Source organism: Rhinolophus sinicus, linkage group LG03 (assembly GCF_036562045.2).
Source record: "Rhinolophus sinicus isolate RSC01 linkage group LG03, ASM3656204v1, whole genome shotgun sequence".
Lineage (NCBI taxonomy): Eukaryota > Metazoa > Chordata > Mammalia > Chiroptera > Rhinolophidae > Rhinolophus > Rhinolophus sinicus.
The window spans coordinates 193,025,735-193,047,342 of record NC_133753.1 but is presented as its reverse complement, the minus strand read 5'-3'; the positions used below and the strand labels follow the sequence as shown (position 1 = coordinate 193,047,342).

The 21,608-nt window shown below is 46.8% G+C and overlaps 1 protein-coding gene and 1 long non-coding RNA gene across 2 annotated transcripts; one reads left to right on the top strand and one right to left on the bottom strand.

Moving 5' to 3' along the window:
* Positions 1 to 924: 924 nt before the first annotated feature.
* Positions 925 to 5,355, bottom strand: LOC141570734 (uncharacterized). Its single transcript, XR_012495182.1, has 2 exons — positions 5,223 to 5,355; positions 925 to 1,632 (listed from the first exon to the last, which is right to left on the bottom strand). It is a non-coding gene; the product is annotated as an uncharacterized LOC141570734 (long non-coding RNA).
* Positions 5,261 to 20,618, top strand: ROPN1L (rhophilin associated tail protein 1 like). The gene is made up of 5 exons (XM_019746029.2): positions 5,261 to 5,391; positions 9,775 to 9,898; positions 11,093 to 11,254; positions 18,600 to 18,775; positions 19,748 to 20,618. The coding sequence occupies exons 1-5, from the start codon at positions 5,261 to 5,263 to the stop codon at positions 19,806 to 19,808; spliced, it is 654 nt and encodes a 217-aa protein (XP_019601588.1). The 3' UTR covers positions 19,809 to 20,618.
* Positions 20,619 to 21,608: the final 990 nt, after the last annotated feature.

Genomic DNA, 21,608 nt, shown 5'->3' with positions numbered 1-21,608 from the left:
TTACTTAATATGCCCCCTTAATCAGATGTTTCCCCTTCAGCCTTTTTACTTTCCTGTGTCATTTTTTAAAACAGTTGTCATGAGAAAGGGATTCTTTCAAATAACCTCTGACAACATCTCAGCATTAATACAACCTAAAGCTAAGACAGTCTGTATCTATTTACATTCCCGTCTGTTTCATATTGAGTGGTTCGTTTTGTGGTCATGAAGGTAATATAGTACCTGAAATGAACCTGTAATGACTATGAGCGTAGACATGACTGCTGTAGAAGCTACATAGAATCCATAGTTATTTGGGATGTCAATTTTCCAGTAAGCAAACACCTTAGCTATTCCCAGACCAATTTTATGTGTGTATATATAAACACACACTCACACTAAAGTGCTCCCTTTTTTTTATGTGGTTGGTTGTTGCCTTCTGAGTTGAGAGAACAAAATCGAATAAAGTGAATGTTAGTTGTAGCCTAGTTTTTTTTGGTTGGTTTTTGCTGTATTAATATGTAAGAAAAAGAATTTATTGAGGTTACGTGTGATTACAGGCCCTCCTTTCTAAATATAAATGTAAAATTAGAGGACACATCCCTCCCCTTCCCTGCCCCCACTGTCACTAGGAAGAGTGAAGCCCTCATCTTGTGCCCCCCACCTCTTCCTCTCCTACAGGATCCCAGCCTCAGAGCTTCAAAAGTTGCCTCTATTAGGTGGATACTTGGATAGAATAAAGCCAAGCAAATCCATGTGACGTAATTGACCATGTGTCGGAGAACAAGGAAATGAGTGCATGAGGATTTTTTCCTCCTAAGTGGCCTATGTAAAGAGATCCTTTGTTTCCAGTTTTTCTGTTTCTAGGTTCAGTTTTTTTCTATGCTTTTTAAATCAAGTGTATTTTTATTTATTTTAAATGCAGTGGTGGTAGGCAAAGTGCTATTTGAACCATAGAGCATCTTTAATCTGTGAAGTTGAAATTTTACAGCAAAGGAAATAGCACGCTGAATGTCAGAAGGTGGCTGTTAGTTACTCCATCCCACGCAGCAGTTTGCAGCTCCTCATGTTGCAAATATAGAACCGATATCACAAGTGGGTTAATGATCTAAGGAGGTAACATTCTCCCCTTCCCCCATGTTTTTTGGGTGTCAGATTTCCTGCACTGTACTTGGTCTATAGTTAAATGAGGCATGGGGTCTGCTTTCAAGGAGCTTAGAGTGGAAAGGAACAGGAAAAGGAGCAAAATGTTCTATTAGAGATAGGAATAAAGTGTCACGAGGAACACAGAAGACCCACCTGGGGGGACTCTGTGATGCCCTATTTTGTGTGTATGGGCACCCTCCCCCCACACCCACAATTCCTCTTCCAGCCTCCTTCAGTCCCCTGCCACTCAGCCCCACACTTCACTAAAACTACCCATATGTCAACAGCCAGTAACCTGGGTGGAGGTCTCTCTTTGCACCATTTTACATATCCGTCTTTTTGAAGTTTCTTCCTTTTACATACGTAACAGTATCATGTCTGTTTGCTTCTCCATGTTTGTTCAGTAACTCTTCTTTGGAGCAAGAAGTTTTGTGCCAGGAACCCCATTCATTACTTCTCTGTTCTTTGATGAAACATGAATCCGGATGGCTGCACAGATCCATTGGTCTGATGGAGCAGAACAGAGAGCCCAGAAATAGACCCACATGTATGTGGACATACGTGGCTTTTGTCAAAGGTGAAGAAGTCGAACAAATGCTGCTGGAATAATTGGACATCCTAATGCAAAATTAAAAATTGATCCATGTCTCAACATATGCAAAAATTAACTCAAAATGGATTATAGTCCTAAATGTAAAACTCCAAACTGCATAATATCTAGAAGAAAACCGGAAAATGTTCAGCCTTGGGTTAGGTACAGGTTTAGATTAGATACAACCCCAAAAGCACAATCCATAGAAGAAAAATTTGATGAATTGGACTTCATCAAAATTGAAAACATCTGCTCTTTGAAATAACATATTTAGAGAACAAAAAGACAAGCCATGGAGTGGCAGAAAATATTTGCAAAGCATTTCTGATAAAGGACTTGCATTTAGAATAAAGAAGTCTCAAAATGCAATAATAATAAAACCTATTTGGCGATTTAAAAAATGGGCAAAGAATGTAAACACTAAAGGTGATCTACAGATGGCAAGTATGCACCTGAAAAGCTGTTCATCATTAGTCATTACGATAGGAAAATGCACATTAAAACCACGGAGCAATACCACCACATATCTGTTAGAAAGGCTAAAATTAAAAATACCATGTTGGTGAGGGTGGAAGAGCGGGAACGCCCAGACTGCTGGAGAGAATGTAAAATGGTACAACTACTTTGGAAAATAGTTGGGCATTTCTTAAAAGGTACTTACCACTCCCAGTTATTTACCAAGAGAAAAGAAAGCATAAGTCCATATGAAGACTTGTATATGAGTGTTGATAGTAGCTTTGTTTGTAATAGTCCAAAGCTGGAGACAACCCATGTGCCCATCAACAGGTGAATGGACAAATGATTATCCGTACAATGAAATAGTGATTAGCAATAAAAAGCAATTAACTATTGGTATATGCAACATGGACAAATCTTAATTATGCTGGGTGAAAGTAGACCAAAACTGTATGCGTTCATTTATATAAAATTCTGGAAAATACAAAGTAACCCACAGAAATCTATAGAAAGATTAGTGGGAGTGGGGGGTGGAGAGGAGGGACTTGAGGGATTTCAAAGGGGTATGAAGATACGGGGGTGTTGGATGTGTTCATTATCTTTTGTGTGTGTGTGTGTTCATTATCTTGATGGGGTTCTGGTTTGACGTGTGCATATGTCAAAACTTACCAAATTGTACACTTTAAATTGGTGCAATTTATTGGCATGCTAATTACATCTCAATTTTAAAAAGCAATACTGTGTTCATACAGGCTGTCTAATAGACCAGTTCATACCTTCCTTCCTCAAAGTGCCACTTTCTTCTCCCCCTTCCTCATGTTTGGCTGATAACTTTTATTCCTATTTCACTGAGAAGATAGAAACGATCAGAATGGAAGTTTTCACAAGTTCAAACCCTCTCTGACCCATGACACCCTGTGTTTACTGTGCTCCAGGCAGCCTGTAGACCTCAGGGCCTTTGCACTTGCTGTTTGCTGTGTCTTAATGTTCTTCCAGGCTTTCCCCAACCTCATTCTTTACTGAAGTGTCATTCTAAGTGAGGCTTATCTAAAATGGTAGCTACTGGAGGATTCTGTCTTTTGTATTTTTCTTTCATGCTTACTAACATTCTATAGGGTTTACCTATCTTATAGATATTTGTGTGTTTTCCCTTACTTGGATGTAAGCGCCAGAGAGTCTTTTAAAAAACTATTCGAGGATTAGTACTGTGTTCCAGAACAGTCCTTGGGACAAATTTGACATCCAGTAAATATTGTTAAGTAAATAAATGAATTGGAATCAAAATAACGTACATGTGGTTAAAATGCAACCTGAAAGCCTTGTGCCATTCTGCAGAGGTAACCTAACCACTGTCAGTCGTTTAGTACGTGCGTCCAGACAGCGCTGCATAAACACGCTCACAGACCCTTGCATCCCATGCAGGAGCTGTGCTCCCCAGACTGCCCTGCCGGCTGCTTTCTCTCAGTTTGTACTTCATGGACGTGTTTCATGTCAGCACAAAAGTAGCTACCCCGTCTTAAATTCTATTTCATTGTGCAGATAAGACTCAAGTTTTCTGACGGTTAACCCATTTTATTATATGCTATCATAAACATTTTTGTCCACATTTTATATACTCAAGCTAGTATTTCTATAGGATAAATCCCTAGAAGATTGCTAAGTCATCGAAAGTATTTAAAGTGCCAACTTGCCACCAAAATGTACTAATGTATACTCAACGCCTTTCTCATCGGTGTATGAGATTCCTTGTTTTCCCGTTGCATCAAATTAGTGACTTTTCAGTTTTTGTTAATGCTGTGAATTTGGAAATGTGTGTATCTTCCTTTGGCGGGTTAGTTGCCTAAGTAGTGGAGTCATGATTGGGGCCTGATGCCTCGGGAGGGAAGAAGGGCTTGTCATTGGCCCCTCCTGGAAATAGCTCATTCTAGCTTTCCATCTTGTCTAGAGGTGCGCGAGGGGGAGGTGGGTGTTAAGGCAGTTGCCCAGCCAGCTAGGATACTCCCTAAACCAGGGCTCACAGCTCGCATGCTGCCCCGCTGTCAGCATCCACCAGGATGGAACAGTTTCTTCCACCCAAAGCTACTGTATCAGAAGAGACGGCTTATTTTCTCCTTTACCCAATCAAATTGGCTAAACCACCCTATCCACCTTAGGAAAACAAGTTACATAGAATCTGTTTAGCTGAAAACTCCCCACAGTCTAGGTGGCTTTTCAAACTCAGATCTGAAGAGGGAGTTCGCTAGGGAAACGACTGAGCAATGGGAACCGTATGTGCAGGCGCCGAGGCCGCACACCAGCTGCCCGGGGCCGGTGCAGGATGAACGAGGCAGCTGCGGAAGGCAGGGCTTCGTATTCCTTCAGGGAGGCTCCTGCAGCCTGCACGATCAGCCCCCGTGACTTCACGGCTTCCAGCCTGAGTCCCCTCGTCCCTAACGTAGCCGGAGCGAGGAGAAGGGTGCTCCTTTGTGAGTTCGCTGCTCACAATCGACAGTGGGAAAGCGACCCAAAGGCCTTTTCTAAGGGAAACGTGCAGCTCTTGCAGCTCTAAACTGTCAGGGGCAAAGGGTGGGGCGGGTGGTGGTGGTGTGTGTCTGTCTCCACACCCGCGGCACAAGCGCACCGCCTCCGGGACGCCCACTGGAGACAGCCCACTTCGGCCGGAAGCGTGTGCGCGGGGCTGGGGGCGGGGCGCGCGTCCCGGTTGCCTGGATACCGCTGCGCAACAGTGGAGGCCGCTGGAGGTCCTGAGGCGCTAGGTCTGCGCTGTGGCTGGACGGGGCGGTTGGCCCCATTCTCCGCGGAGCCCGAGGAGAAGCGAGTAAGAGCCCGAGCCCGCGGCCCTGGCCCCGCGAAGCCGGCCGCTTGGCCTGCCCCAAACCTGGGATCCCGGCCGGGACCGGATCCCGGTCCCCGGTCCCACCCCAAACCCAGTACCTCGGCCGGCCCCGCTCCAAACTCCGGACCCTGACCTGTCCCCAAACCTGGGGAGGGCGGCGGAGGGGCGACCTTCCCGAGACCGCCGCACCACCCTTCCTCCCCCGCAGCACACCTTGGCCTCCGTAGCCTGGTCCTGGTTTTTGGAGAGCGATGCCGCTTCCCGACACCCTGTTCTGCGCGCAGCAGATCCACATCCCGCCGGAGCTGCCGGACATCCTGAAGCAGTTCACCAAGGCTGCGATCCTCACGCAGCCCGCCGACGTGCTGCAGTGGTCCGCGGGGTAAGCGCCGGGCCCCGCGCCTGGGCCAGCCGGGCACCGCCGGGCCGCGTGCGTGCGTCCTCCTTCCTGCAGCGCTGGCCCAACGCTCAGGACACAGTGTGGGCCAGGCTTTCGCTTTAGCACCGGTGCTTAGCTACCTAAGTATCGAGGAAGCGTCACGGTTTATTGACCCTGGGACCAGAAATTACTGCAAAATGCTCACTTACCTACAAACTAACGACACCTCCGTCGTCGGGGAGGGGTATTTATGCAGACAGACTAAAACCTAGGAAGCAGTTGCGTTGGGTATAAAGTTTCTGCGTTGTGTTATAAAACCAAACCATTACAGTCCCTGCATTTGTAAGTGATTTTTATTAGGAGTAATCTTACGTCTCTGTGCCTCCTCCGAGGGGAGTCCTCCCAGGGTTAGGTACTGGCTGAATTTATTAGAACAGATGCACTGGCACCATGCTGGGTGCGATTGGGCTAAACTCTGCCCAGCTTCGTTCACAGCAAATATGCCTTCACCGTTTCCAGACATTCATACTTTTAAAGTTCCAAGTCGACAGGCCTTAGAACCATTAAAATAAACCCTTTTGATTTTACAGGAAAACCCTTTGCCCCTTTTCAATAAACAGACTTAGAAGCTTACTTTTATGATCACAAGAATCAGTATAAATTTAATTAAAATGTGTTAGTAACTACCATGTCAGATTTCACTGATCTTCTCTAAACTGTATAACCAAGGCAAATTAGTTTCCCATGACTGTTCTAACAAAACCCCACAAAAACTTGATAGCTTAAAACAACAGACGTTTATTCTGTTTCAGTTCTGGTGGCCAAACGTCCAAAATCGGTGTCGCGAGGCTCAAGTCAAGTTGTTGGCAGGGCTTTGCTCTCTCTGGCAGTTCTAGGGAGAATCTGATCCATTTCCTTGCCGTTTCCCTCTTCTGGAGCTGCATTCCTTGTGCTCTTGGGTTCATGGCCCCTTCCTCCATCGTTAAAGCCAGTGGGGTGGTATCGTCTAGTGCCCCTCGACCTTCCTGTTCTAAGGACACTGTGATGGCATGCAGGCCCCAGCCAGGTATTCCAGGATGATTTTCCCATCTCAGAATCCTTAGGCTAACTCCCTATTACCTTTCCAAATAAGATCCACGGGTTCCATGAGGTCCAGATGACGACCTGGGTGTCCCTGGGGCCCTGACTGAACCTACCACATGAGGCTACTTATTCATGCAGTGCTTTGCCTTCTGGCAAACCTTTCTGTCGGTTGCTTTTGAAATATTCTCTCAGGGTTCTTGCCCAAAACATTATGGCCTCTGGTTTTAACCATTATTCAAGCCTAAATAGATAGGACATGTAAGAGTTTATTTGTACTCTACAAAACATTCCAAGATTTTACCTTGTTTTTTTCTTGGAACATTATATGTGGTAACACTTGAGAGACAACTTTTTTTCCTTTTAATTTTAATTAAAGTTTATTGGGGAGACAATGGTGAGTAAAGTTACGTAGGTTTCAAGAGTACAATTCTGTAATACATCATCTGTATACCACATTGTGTGCTCACCACCCAGAGTCAGTTCTTCCATCACCATATATTTGATCCCATTACTGTTTTTAAAAAGTAGTTTTTTTTCTATATCCAGTGAAAATATACTTCTTTTTTTTTTAGTTTATTGGGGTGACAATTGTTAGTAAAATTACATAGGTTTCAGGTGTACAATTGTGTATTACATCATCTATAAATCCCATTGTGTGTTCACCACCCAGAGTCAGTTCTCCTTCCATCACCACATATTTGCTCACCCTTACCCTCATCTCCCACCCCCCACCCCCCTTACCCTCTGGTAACCACTAAACTATTGTCTGTGTCTACGAGTTTTTGTTTCTCATTTGTTTGTCTTGTTCTTTTGTTGTTTTTGGTTTATATACCACATATCAGTGAAATCATATGGTTCTCTGCTTTTTCTGTCTGCCTTATTTCGCTTAGCATCATACTCTCAAGATCCATCCATGTTGTCACAAATGGTCCTATTTCATCTTTTCTTACCGCTGAATAGTATTCCATTGTGTATATATACCACAACTTCTTTATCCATTCATCTATTGAAGGACATTTTGGTTGTTTCCATGTCTTGGCCACTATAAACAAAGCTGCAATGAACATTGGAGCACACATGTCTTTATGTATAAATGTTTTCAGATTTTTTGGGTAGATACCCAGGAGAGGGATTGCTGGGTCATATGGTAATTCTATTCAAAATTTTTTGAGGAACCTCCACACTGTCTTCCATAACGGCTGCACCAGTCTGCATTCCCACCAACAGTGTATGAGGGTTCCTTTTTCTCCACAGCCTCTCCAACACTTGTTACTATTTGGAGAGACAACTATTTTAAGCTTCACTTTCATTTAAAAGCTTAATCGAGAACTTTCTGAATGTTCCATGCAACCAATTTCTCTCAAGAATGATTTTGGAGTTGAGGAGAAAAACCAATTCATTAAGCAGGGTGTGTATGGCAAATCTCTCAGAACAGAACCGAGATGTTGCTCAGAAGAGGGTAAATTATAGTCTTTGAAAGATTTTGTAGGCAGAGATTGGGGTTAAGATAAGGCAGAGGGTATTCCAGGAAGAGGAAATGACGTCAGGAAGGAAAAAAGAAAAACTGAAAACAAAGCAGAAACCCAGGATGCATTTGGCGGTAATTCTGCTGTGGAAGACTCAAGTAGACGGTCAGGAAAGACGTTCAGACGTTCTTTCCAAATGAGGCCTTAAGGTGGCAGAGGCGAGTCAGCCTCCCTTCCCGAGCCTGTGTCCTCTGCTGTGTCCTCCCGCTGGTCACTGTGCCTTATGATGCCCTTGAGCAGCTGTGCATCATGCATTATGGTGGAAGTGCCTTCGCTCACATGTGCCTCCAGGGAGCTAGCAGAGCGTAACACAGGTGGTGTTGCCAGTAATACAGGCTTTCTCAGCCTCTCCTCAACTGACTCTGGCCAGGACAATTCTTTGGGTGGTACATGGGGGGAGGTCGGGGTGTGGCGATGTCCTGTGCATTGTAGGCTCCTTAGCAGCATCCTGGCCTGTACCCACTAGATGCCAGCAGCACCATCCACCCCCTGGTGTGACACCCAGAATGTCTCTGGAAATTGCCAGTGCCTTCATGGGAAGGGGCAGAACCCAAACTGCCCACCGTTGAGAACCCCTGCTCTACAGGCTGTATCAACCATGGTGATGGGTTTGAGGGGTTATGAGGAATAAAGTCCATGAAATAATTAGGAACACTGTGGCAAAACTAAGCACCCATCTTTCAACCTGCTGGCACTTTACACCTTCCGGTCCTCATTGGTCTCACTGCTGCCTTCTTTTTGACTCTCCCTCAAACCATTAAGTTAACAAAATATGGCCAGAGTTGTCTTAAAAGCTTGAAAGCAAAGTCGAATTTGAGGGGATGAGACATGAAGTTTCTTTTAGCCTGTCAAATACCTATGTACATTTTGTAACACATTCAGAGATGTTTCTAATTACTTGTCTTTTAAATGATTACCTGTGGCCCTAGTGGATGATGTGCTGTCCCTTTGCCTGGGTATGTCGTTTCTTGTGGTGGTGTTAGTCATCCGAGCAGCATAAGATGTGGCCCAGCGGCCGGCCACCTCTGGCATGTGTGCCCGAGGGGAGTGAGTTTTGCGGAACACTGGGTCTGGCACCTGCTCCCTCTCCCCACCAGCCAGAGGCCCGGGGTGTGCCCCCTCTTGACTTGTTGCCTCAAACCATTTCTCTGCCCCCAATGTAAGTAACAACGTCTGGGGTCTAGTAAGGAACAATTAAGGGAAAAATACTAAAACCAAACCAAAACAAAACCAAACAAAAAAACACACACCCCAGGCGGGAGCAATGAAGGGTGGAGGAGGGGTGGTCTCTGCCTCAGTGGAGGGGTGCTGCCCATTCCCTGATCCTGGCAGGTTACCATTACAGAGATGCTTGGGATGAAGCCCCTGCAAAAGCCACAAGGCCAAGAAAAGGGAAGACAAAGCCCAGCTGCCAGAGTGGAATGACTGGACCATGACATTGCCCTTGGGTCACTGAGGCCCGTATCCTCCACCTCCTCTGGCAGCATTTCACGACCACTCATGACATTTGTTTGATAAGAACAGCGTGCGTTTTGTCCATTCAGTGCTTGGAGGAGCCCTAGGACAGGGACTGTTGTCCCCACTTTGCAGACGAACATACTGAGGCAGCAGAAAGGGTTAAGTGGGTAGAATGGGACCTGACTCAGGCCTTTAGACTCTAGAGCTCTCCCTCCTCCCTAATGTCTGTCACGCTCAGGGGTCGTTTAAGAAAGCACTTTAATTCTTAATTGATTGGGTTTTGTATATTGATGCCTTCTGTGATGCCTGTTGTTGTCAGGTATTTTTCAGCTCTGTCAAGAGGAGATCCACTTCCTGTAAAGGACCGAATTGAAATGCCTGTGGCCACTCAGAAAACAGACACAGGCCTCACTCAAGGACTGCTTAAAGTTTTGCACAAGCAGGTAGGAGAGGGCTTAAGTGATCTCAAGTGAACCTGAGATAAAGCCCAGCCGCCTGCTTACTGCCTGACAGAAACCTCCAGGGTCACCCTTGAAAGTCCTTGCAGGTCCGCTTTCCCTGCAATCAACCTTCAAGGTTCATTCAAAGAGGAATCTGTTTTATCCAGTGCCTTTCTCTAGTTTAAAGAACCCAAAATAGCTATTCATGATGAGGCTGCAGAAAAGTGAAATGTAATTTCTTTTAAATACCAAATTAAGATGTTTAGAGGCTACTAGACTAAAAAAAAAAAAAAAAAAGTCTAATGAAAGTATGATATTTTAGACATGGGAGTTGTAAGTCCCTTCTTGAAATATGTGTTAATGAAAGCTGTGTATATGCTGAGAAAATGATCATCTGAAAGATGTATCGCCCTTGGGCGTCTGGCCGCCGACCCTCCAGAGAGCCTGGGCCTGGCACTGCCCCAACAGGTTTGTCTTCCAACCCACCATCTCGCATGAGGATTGGGTCTTTTGCTAAAAACGGCACCGGTGCTATGACCTTGATGTTTAAAGTGACTGGTCCCCATTGTGCATTTTGAGGTACTGTGCTTCTATGCAGGATACGTCGACTTCTGAAAATAGGATTTTTCTATGGCTATTTTAAGTGAAAATGAATAACCATTGAAAGGGTAGCTAGGAAAACACATGCTACCATTGCTCTAACCTTTTCACATGAATACTGCTGGCTGATGGCAGAAATCCATTTTCACAGATTGTTTTAAAATCGGAGAAAGAATACATTTATTTTCAGTTTTAAGATTTCTCCCATTTTAACTGTTCATAGGTGCACGGGGTTGGATTTTAAATGTTTTTATTTATTGAAGTTAATTTTTTTACTGGGAAGTAGTTCAGACAGACAATAGAGAATCATATACCATCAGCATGCCCATTTTATTTTTGCCATATTTGCTTCACAGTCCTTATTTAAGAAGTGAAATGTCAATATCTAGCTCACCGCCCCTCTCCTTGCCTGTGTGCCCCTCACAGAGCACACATCGCCCCTTCCCTCCCCAGGGGTACCTGGGTCATGAACTCAGGGTTCACCTGTCCCTGCAGGGGGTGGGGTACTTGGTATATGTTTAAGGATTCACAACCTGACATTATTTCATGGGCTTTTTAAAACTATATAAATTGTATCATATTGTGTTTCCTAAACAGTGTGGCCACAAGCAATATGTGGAATTAGCTGACCTTGAGCAGAAATGGAAAAATTTGTGCCTGCCAGTAGAAAAATTCAGAGCTGTCTTGCAGCTGGACCCTTGTGAGCACAACATGGAGTGGATAAAATTTTTAGCACTTGGATGTAGCATGCTTGGTGGGGTATGTACCTAGAAATAGCATATTGATAATTCTATGTAATCATAGGCCTGGCTGAAAAAAATTTAGGTATTTCAGGAACTGAAGGAAACACTTTCGTTACTTTAGTAACTTTGTCACAGAAAAGCAAATTTTTTTTTCAGATGCCTGTTGTATTATCAGGCTTATGGTTATTTTATTTTACAAAAGTTACTTATGTATACCTCAATTTAAAAGGTGTTGACAGTACATAAAATTATGGATACTATTAAAATATATTTAGGTTTTAGAAGAGAATTCATCAATGACTTTTTATTAAAATGCACATCATTTGGTAAATGGATAATATCTGTTTTCTTAATCTGCCGGAAGGGGCATAACATATATTCCATACTTTAGTTAAAATCTATTATTAGTGACTAGCAGAGACAGTCCAGCTTTGCTGATGTTAAAGAATGACCCAAGCAACTTAGTACCGAGGACCCAGACGACCCTCCGTTTCTGAGGTGAGAGCGATGGTGAGCCCAGGAGGCCGGGGTGCGAGGGCAGGTTGGAGCTGGAGGACACTGAGGGCAGAACTCCCTTGGGAAGTCGAGAACCTCTCTCTTCAGCTCCCTCAGTGAGACACCTGGTCAGGTGAAGGGAGACTTACCATGTTAAGCACTGAAGAACGGGGGTTGAGAAAAGGCAACTACCTTTACAGCAGAGATGGGCTTTCTTTTTAACCCCCTCCCTTCAATCTTTGGACCCCAGAGTGTGTAACTGTATAATTCATAACCCTCGCTTCATGGCACACACTTATCTTAGGGCCATGCATGAGCCTCTTTGATTCAATTTGAATTTTTAAAAATTACTTTATGTAATACTTCCCTACATGATCACTAACACTGGCAATAACCTGCAGCTAAACTTCCTGTGTTCCCCCCTTCCATCCTGGCCCCCGCCGGCTGCGTCTGAAGGAAGCAGGCTGTCCTGAATCGCATGCTCCCCTTTGATCACATCTGTACCCCCAAGAAATACCTTATTTAATGGTAGTTGGTTTTATCTTTTTCTGGGGGGGGAAGGGGAACAGGACTTTATTGGGGAACAGTGTGTACTTCCAGGCCTTTTTTCCAAGTCAAGTTGTTGTCCTTTCAATCTTAGTTGTGGAGGGTGCAGCTCAGCTCCAGGTCCAGTTGTCGTTGTTAGTTGCAGGGGGCGGAGCCCACCATCCCTTGTAGGCGTGGAACCGACAACGTTGTGGTTGAGAGCCCACTGACCCATGTGGGAATCTAACCGGCAGCCTTCCACGTTAAAAGCACGGAGCTCCAACCGCCTGAGCCACCGGGTCGGCCCCAGGTTTTATCTTTATGGGAAGTTAATTATGTTGTTAGTAATCTTCCAGGACGTTTTTTCATTCCCAGTTTGATTTCTGTTTATTCATCTGTATCATTCAAGACTGCTGTAGATAGCTTCCTCTGCTGCGTAATGCCCACTGTGGGGACATACTGTAATTTCCTGCCTACTAATGGCCCCCGTGAGAAACTCTGAAAGCCCAGTAAGGTCAGGTGTCAGGCTGCTCACTGCCTAATGTTTTGCTTGCTTTCGTTGTGTTCCGGGTCAGTCACAGAGAGGGCTGCCAGCCCTGGGCTGACTGTGCCGGGGGCTGGCCACTGGCTGACCACATAGCAAAGACAGGCTCAGGAGTCACCAGTGGGGTACCTCAGTGGGGTGCTGTCAGGAAGGACACAGACAGTTTTCATTTTAATTAAATTTAATTATTGAAGAAAATTTTACGTTGCTTTTTTCCTTTGGAACTTTGTGAAATCAAGATTTTAATAATATAAAATTAGTATCTAATGTTTGAATTCATGATTATAGTCTGTGCCTCTAAACTTAGTTGTGAAATTTAGATTTTAATAATGATGAGAAAGTAGAATATTTCGAAAATCTTTGGGGATCTATCTTTGTAATTTCTACGTGCCTAATGGTGAAAATAAAGCACTAGATTGAAAACCAAACAGAAGCTGTTTTGGAAGATGAGGTCTCTTATGCATGTGTAGTGTGTGACACTAGATGGAGACATTTTATCAAGGATGGAGCCTCACCTTCTAAGCTACGTACTGAGTGAGGAAGGGAACCGAAAAAGAGCAGACAGGCTTCTCTTTTCTTCCTGTAACGGGTTACTTATCCCGTCGGCCAATGTGGGGTCCCGTCCTGTCCCCTCACTAAGCCACCTCAGCAGTACTGTTGGCCCATGACTCTGGGGACGAGGCTCAGGTGGAGAAGACCCCTCCTCCGCCAGCCACCCGGCCTGGGTACCTTCACTGCGGCTTCGACTCCGCCTGGCCCGGCCCCGCCCACAGAGCAGGGGTTCAAACAGCCTTGGGAGGCAGGGTTCCTGCGGAGACTGGCCTTATTGACGCCACTGTATGCCCACGTTGGCGGGGTGGCTTGGAGGTGTGTCAACGCGAAGCTGTGACGTCCAGGGGTGATTCTTGGTGTAGTTTGGCATCTTAGCATTTATCTTTATGCTTAAAAACAAAAACCAAAAAAACAGAACTTTCAAAAAGGAGGAAATGAAGAAGTGAAGCGAGATGATGAGGAGGAATTTAGAATGGATTGTTGCCTCTTCACTTTTCTAGGTAGGATTTCGCTAAACTTGGAATCTAGTCGCTCTGCTTCAACACGATGGACGCTATTCTGGCAGCTGTGTGGCTTCTGGCAGATACAGTCTCCGTGCTATTGAATTTTTCTTAAAAATTACTTAAAAATTACTCTAGCACCATGAATGGAAGACCAGAACGCAGTCTTTCATTCCTTTGTTCCTTCACAAATGTTTATGGCGCCGCCGTGTGCTGGGCCCTGCTCTGGATGGAAGGTTCTGGAGTGAAAGCGAGAGGCCCGCGCCCTGCATGCAGCCTTGGAGCTGGCGTCCTGTTACCTCCCTGGAGCGTTGAACTCTGCTCTGGCCATTGCATTGAAAGCTGCAGGTGGGGGCTAGGGACATGGTGGGGTGCCCCAGGCAGGTCAGGTGTGGGGTGTAAATGCCCGCCTTGGTGTGGTGCTGGTTCCTGGCCCCCGCCACGGTGCGCGGTGTGCTTACCTGGGGAAATGATCACGTCTCCACGTCGATGACGTAAGCATTAAAGTGGTGGATAGAATTGTTTTGTTTTTTTAAGCTTAGGGATCATTTTTATGGCATAAAAAACTTGTGAGGCAAACCCCCCACCCCTGCACACACTGAGTAAGAAGGTCCGTAATGGCAAACCAGCCAACCCCAGTGAGGCTTGGAAAAGCATTTGAGCCTTAGTAATCGAGACAGCATCTGTGTTTGCCATGGCAGTGACGCATGTGGGTGACATCGGTTTTCCGTGGGAACAGCAGTGGTCGTTTGTAGTGTTCTCAGCAGGGGTGGGGATGCCCAGAGCCCTTTGTATTCTCTTTACTCCCCGCAGCACCCCTTTGAGGAAGGCCCTGGAATCATAGGATGGTGAGCTGTGGAGACAGAGGCTCTATAGGTTGAAGTGGTGGAGCGGGATTTGAACTCAGAGCACAGGTTCAGACCTGGCGCTACCAACGCGTGAACACAGGGGTACCAGGACCCCTCTGAGTGACTCTGTAGCCCAAGAGGTGTGCCAGCCACAGGTTGGGGCCACCATATGAGAGCCCAGAATTTCCTGTCTCAGAGAACAACTAAAGATTGTCATCAGTATCGTTTTATGATCTAAAATGATTCACACCCGAAAAGTCTTTCAGTGTCACTTCCCACCAGCGCTCACTGTGGAGTCCTTCGCACACTCTCCGCCCACGGCTGTGCTTCCGCATGCCGGATTTGGTGTCTCTGACCCGTCCCAGGGCCCTTGTGGCCCACGGTGGAGGCGGCGTCCTGGCCTACTCTCCTAGTGCTTTCAATTCAGGTTTCTGCAGTGGCCTCCTAAAGCCCGTTCTGAGATTGCCAAGAAGATTCCTCACGCTCCGAGGCCAGTGACAAGATACAGCCGCCACCCTGAGTGAGGCCTCCGGCCTGGGCCTGGACGTGTTCCCCAGAGGCAGGGGCCGCTCTGGGCCCCTGGGCTCACCTGCCCACAATGCCACTGGCCTCACTGCTGAGTGCCTCCTCTGTGGGGAAGAGAGGAGAGGTGGGGTGCGCTTCCCACTGGGTTGTCACCGTGCTCACATCCCATCCACACTCATCGGAAGGTGCTGGACGTGGGGGCCCCTCCATCGCCTTCCAGGACAATGCCACAGGCAGCGTCCGGCCGGCCTGGATGGGCTTCACCCTAAGGCCCTGTCCCAGCCTCCTGCACAAGGCGGGTGTCCCCCATCACCTACCACAAGCCCCAGAACCGCGTTTTAAATGAGAAACCCTGTGAGGATCAGAAAAAGAAATGAAAAGGATCGCAGGCTTATAGAACATTAGGTCTGGGGGTTAATACCACTGCTTGAGCACCGTCAGGAGTCAGGACACACCTCAGGGAGCGAGAACGTCTCTGTTCTTACTCTGTTTGAAGGGGCCAGTCAAGATATTGTTCTCATTTTTATTTCCTCGCCTGCTAAAAGGGACACTTTGGGAGCATGTGTGAGGGGGCTCTGTGTGTCATCATGATAGCAGCTAAAATTCTGAAATTGAAAAAGTCCACAGATTTGGCAAGCCGAAGACGCTGAGGAAGTAGCAGGTGCCTCCACGCCTGTTTCTCACACGTCTGCCCTTTAATTTCAGATGATGGCTCAGGCATGCGTGCATGCGTGGCTGATAACGTGCTGCTGGCCAGTCACCCTCCCGGGAAGTCTTAGGTACTGGAGAGGAAGCCGTGGCAGGAGGTTGGGGGAGGCTGCCTGCCGAGGGGGTGAGCAAGCAGCCTTCCTTCCTACCACCCTGTGGAGTGGAGAAATCTGCTTCTGAGTAACACAACGCTCGGTGCAAAACTGTGCTAGTTGCTTTATGAACGCTTTTGGATGTGAAAATGGCTGCAAGTCTGACCGTGAGAAATGTTAACACCTGTAATGTCATTGCGCCTTTGCAGAAGGCGGTGATGCTTGGATGTTTTGATGTATCTTTTCCATAAATACCTGTTCCTCAGAAGTGTCTGGACATCCCGTCACCACGCAGACCCCACTGCCTGCTCCTTGCCAGCAGCTGCCCCCCCCCATCCTTGCCTGGCCCTGCAGGCCGGCACTCAGCACTCAGTGCGGACTTCCACGCGTGTCAGATAAAAAAGCAGAATCAAGCGTTATGACATGTCTTTGCAACGTTTCAAGCACGGCACACATACTGTAAAACTTCAGTTTTACACAACTTTAGTTTTACCAAGTCTTCGTTCACGGACAACCTTGTAGGGGGTGGCCGCGCAGTTCCCTGAAGAAGTTCAGAAAACAATCTGTTTTTCAAACTGAGCATCGTTTCGCTGTTCCCTCCACCCCCCAGAGTCAGGCCAATGTCAGGACTGTGCTCTGTACCCCAGTATTCCATCACAGCCAGCGAGAGTAGGAAGTGGCTTTCCAGATGCCCTGAGTCCCAGCCAATGGTGATGGGAGAGTTTGTCCTGCTCAGACTTCGTCTCCTCCCGCTGCATGTCTGGAACCTCGAATATGGCAGCCTGTCTGCCCTTGTCACTCGCTCCTGAGCCAGCCCGGCAGCTGTCAGCGGTGGGGGAATGTGGTGTCAGCAGGCCGACTCCTGCACTCCAGTCCCGCTGGCTTACACTGGGCCAGTGACAGCCTCCCCGGGCCCCACCGCCCTTATCTCACACGGTTACTGTGAGGAGCACAGGACCTGCCTAATGAAGCTCTCAGCGGGGCCCGGCGCATGGCAAGGCCGGCCAGTTCTGTGAGAGAACCTCACTTCTGTCCTGCGGCCTTTCTCCTCCCCCCACCAGAAGCACAAGGTGACTTTTCTCTGATACTTACTCCCTATGAGAACCTGCTGGAGCCCCCGGAGCGTTGAGGAAGCAAGCGCCGTGTTGTGCTGTGCGAGGGCCACATAGCAGGGCCCCGCAGGCAGCCCGAAGGGCATTGGGCGGCCTCCAGCCAGCAGGGAGCAAGAAGCGAGGCCCGCCAGTCCTACGGCCACAAGGAAGTGAGTTCTGCCAGCAGCCTGAGTGAGGGTGGAAGGGGGCCTGAGCCCCGAGCTTCTGATGAAGGCCAGGCTCACACCTTGACTGGAGCCTGACAGGACCAGCTAAGCTATGTCCAGACTCCAGACCCACGGACACAGCAAGATAAGAAATGTGTGTCATAAAAAAAAAAAAAAAAAGTCTGGCTCCAGCCCTGTACATGTCCCTACGGACGTCAGAGTGCTGTCTCCACACCGTCACTGTTCCGGTCCGGCAAGTCTGTGTGTGACTGCCTACACCTGCAGCTTTCCCCTGGGGATTGTCCTTGGTGTCCGGCCCACTGTTTGTTTGTTTTCTTGCTCTTTCCTCCTAAGTGCAGCCCAGATTCATTCCTGCAGGAGCTCCCCTGGGGGAAGGCCCTGATTTGCAGCATTTGCCCATGAATGTGGTGTAAATACGCCCACCACAGCTGATTTCAGCCTACGAACATGTGATCGACCTTCTCATAAAATTCCTGGGGGTTTCACAGCCGGTCTGCAGGAGCTGCTCCCACCCCTCACTGCTGTCGCCCTCCCACCTACACAGGCTTCAGACCCTGCCACTTAAGTCACCAGGAATGGACAAGATCTAGTGTGGAAACCAGCTCTCGCCTGTGACACAGGCGATGGCTCCCCGAGCCTGGGTGTGCCTCCCTGCACCCTGGTGGCGTGAAGGGAGGATGGACTGGAGCAGCATGCCCTGGAAGCTGATGTCAGTGGGGTGGGAGGTTTCCCTAAGGAGGACCGGCATTCAGGCTGCAGTCCAGGATGTCGGCCAGGGAGGGCTGGGCGTGACTGAGGGCGAGAGAATGAGCGAGACGCACAGTGCACAGGGGGAGAGGCGTGCTCCCCAGAACAAGACAAGACCCAGAGCGAGGGCAGGCCCTGCAGCAGGACCATGCACCCCACTCTCCAGAGGTGACACCTCTAGTTGGTGACAGTTTGTTTAGTCCCTAGGTGTGTCGTGGGGCCAAAGGGGCTGGAAGGTTCTTGTGTTGGCTTAGGAGGTCCATCTTACGGAGATCAATGCTTCCTCTTGTCCGTAACAGTTACTCCCAGTTCAGTACAAAGTCTGTGGATTAAATTTTTTTTTCACACCCATTGCATCCTGATCAAACCTTCCCTTTTTCTTTCTTTCTTTTATGGCGATTACAGATTCACCTAGTTCTTAATTTAGGTGGAGAATGTACTTGTTGGAGAATTTCTGTAAAGGATCGTGGAGTGTTTATTCTGCTGGGTCTTTGCTTCCCACGTTAGCAAACCTGACAGTAATTGTCCCATTTGTGCTGTTTCTAGAGCCTGACCAGCGCGATGAAGCATCTGTGCGAGATCCTGACCGCTGACCCCGAGGGTGGGCCCGCACGCATCCCGTTTGAGACTTTCTGCTACGTCTACCGCTACTTGTCCAAACTGGACGCGGAGATCCCTGTCGCGGATACGGAAGTGTACCTCGCCTCTCTAAAGGACAGCGTGTGAGTATAAGCACCCAGGCACGCAGGCATGTTGGTCATTAGACATCGCCCTTTCTCTTGCTCTTTTCTCTGCTACCTTGGTCCCAGCTAGTCCTGCTGTGTCAGGAGGGACCCACACTGAGAAGTTTCTGAGTCCTGCTCAGGGAGCTGGTAGTGGTTCTTCCCTAACTGTGAATGTGAGTTCCCGCTGGCCTTCATTTGGAATTAACACAATGAGGGCAGTGACCACACGTTATCCTGCAGCTCAAGGAGCATAGCGGGGGGTCAGGGTGACAGGCGTCATCGTCCAGCCTCCCTCTTTCTCTAAGTGTCCACGTGACAGTCACTTCCACAATGCAATGCCCCTGTGCCTGTAAGAGATGGTTGAGTTTTATGGTAAAATACAGTTTAGAACCACTACCAACTTGTGTTCCTTTTACTTTTCAAATATGAGCCCTAGAGACAGATCTCACTTTCCCCATTGACATTGAAAGTCAACACTGTTGCAGTTCAGTATTTTTACACTACATTGACTGACAGCAGTTGACTAATAGTCACCATCATTCAAGAAATAAAAATGTCTATAAAGAGAAGACTCGAAAGCTATACTATATAGTCAACACCAAAGCCTCATAGACTCAAGAAGACAGTCCTTTGAATTTTAGTAGACCAACTTTTTAAATAAAAGGGTAATTTTGTTACCTAGTGACTAAAATTTGAATTGTCAATAAAGAAAAATCTTTAAATATCATCTGATTTTTTCACCTAGAAATAAATGCCCATTTTTGTACAAGAAAATAGAATGCTTTATATTTAGAGGTAAAAATTACTGATTAGAGACCATAAATATTCAATTGTTTAAGGTAAAACTTTAAATTATTTAACTTATATTTAATTTACACTTAAATTATACTAAACCATATTGTTTCATAAAATTTGTTTTGTGTGCTGTGAGAAATTACTAATAAGTATCTTTATCTGTTTCTAATTTAGAGAATCTAGAAAGAATGGCATGATAGGAATTTCAGATTTCTTCGTTCTAAGAAAACCTTGAAAAGAAAACTCAGATGTACGCCATCAATACAGAGGAGACCATATTTTAATGTCAAAAGAGGTGCTCTGTAAAACCTTGGCACCAATTACAATCTGTCGTTAACCATATACATGAGACTGTGTGAGTTTTTCTGGTCATAATGGGAACTTAGTGTAACTGATGGGTGTCCTGGGGGCCTAATTGAATGCTTGCTCTTCACTGCGTTCTTGTAAGAACCTTAAAGGTAAACCACTCATAGCAGTGAAATGATCCATTTGAGTCAAACAATCTCCTTGGATGCTACAGAGCACAGAGGGGGTTGTTCAAAGGGGCTGTTCTTTCTCTTCCTTGGAAACCCTTGACCAGCAGGAAGCAGACGTGTTGCTCCCTGGCAGCTGTACCTGAGACTTGCTGGGAAGAGCATCTTCTGCCGAAGCTGGCTCTTCTCTGGGAAAAGCAGGCCTGGGCACTTGTGCCCTTTCCAAGAGCAGCTGTGGCTGCGAAGCAAACCGGACAAGCAGTGTGGACCAGCGCGTGGTCCACTGAACCAGGAATGAGCGTCCAGGGTCCTTCATTTGCTTTGCTCATATACAGTCTTCAAAATGACAACGCCAGTTAGTACCTCGTAAGTCATTTTCTGAGAGCTTGGGGATGGTTCGGTTTGTTGGCTCTCTGCAGATTAACCGTCATGCTAATGTTTTCAGTGTTCCAAGACTTACGAAAGCCTGAAGTTGTGAGAAGTGTTTTGCTGTTATCTAAAAAAGTATTTAGTTTTTCGCACTGAAATGCGTAAAGTATATTTTCCATTAAACTGGATATTAAACTACCTTATTTGGGATGATCATTTGCTTGGACTTTTTGGTCACCTTCCCCATGAATAGACAGCATGCAGAGAGTATTCAAAAATTTACAAGTAACTTTTCAGAGTTGGAGTTTTTAAAAGCTTTTACAATTTTTAAATTGCTTTAAACCTTCTAAAAACTTGACTTCCCCAAAGAATTTAAATATGTTTTTCCCCTAATTATAATGCCTCACTATATGGAGATCAGAAGAAAAGAAACCTTCGAGTTTTCTAAAGAGCACTTATAAGTCCCACAGAGTGAATAAGCGTGCCGAGGGCAAGAATGCTGCCGCAGAAAGGGCTGCACGAAAGAACACAGAACAGCAATGGCTCCCAAACTTCTGTCCACTTGCCCCAGACCTGACAAAAGGCACATCACAGGTTTTGTGTTTTTTTTAAAGCTGGAAAATCAGCCACCTCAGGAGAGCACACGTGCAATAGAGAGTACACAGGATAAGTGCATTTTATGAAGAGACGCTGGCCTCCTATCAGGAGACTGAAGAGGGAAATTTTAATACACTGAGTGAACAGCTGTCCCTCAGGAGACAGTGAAGGGACCGAGGACTGGGCCTGGGCTCCACAGGCTGTGACACTGATCTCTAGAAGGGGTTCGCATGGGTTGAGCTGCCCAGAGCGCCTCTGGGTACTGAGACGCCCTCAGAGGTCTGCTGGGTTCCCAGGTGAACAAAAAGTGAGGCCAGAAGCTGAAAGGGACATGTGTTTTGCCCCTGTCCCCTTGGATGTCCCTCCAGTGCTAGATTGTTGCCAAAATCAAGCATGGAGCTAGTGGGCAAGGAACTCTGAGCGATGACAGGCACAGAGAAGCTTGTTGGAAAGACATGAAGGAAACTTACATGCATGTTACTTAGTGAAAGAAGCCAATCTGAAAAGGCTCCACAGTGTATGGTTCCAATGACATGACATTCTGGAAAGGGCAAACTGATGACAGTAAAAAGATCAGTGGTTGTGGGATGGAGGGG

What these genes read in the sequence shown, in the direction of transcription:
- ROPN1L (XM_019746029.2), top strand. Translation starts at nt 5,261, where the DNA reads ATGCCGCTTCCCGACACCCTGTTCTGCGCGCAGCAGATCCACATCCCG. An exon ending in TTAAAGTTTTGCACAAGCAG is followed by an intron (nt 9,899 to 11,092) that starts GTAGGAGAGGGC and finishes TTTCCTAAACAG; the next exon opens with TGTGGCCACAAGCAATATGT. An exon ending in GATGTAGCATGCTTGGTGGG is followed by an intron (nt 11,255 to 18,599) that starts GTATGTACCTAG and finishes TGCTGTTTCTAG; the next exon opens with AGCCTGACCAGCGCGATGAA.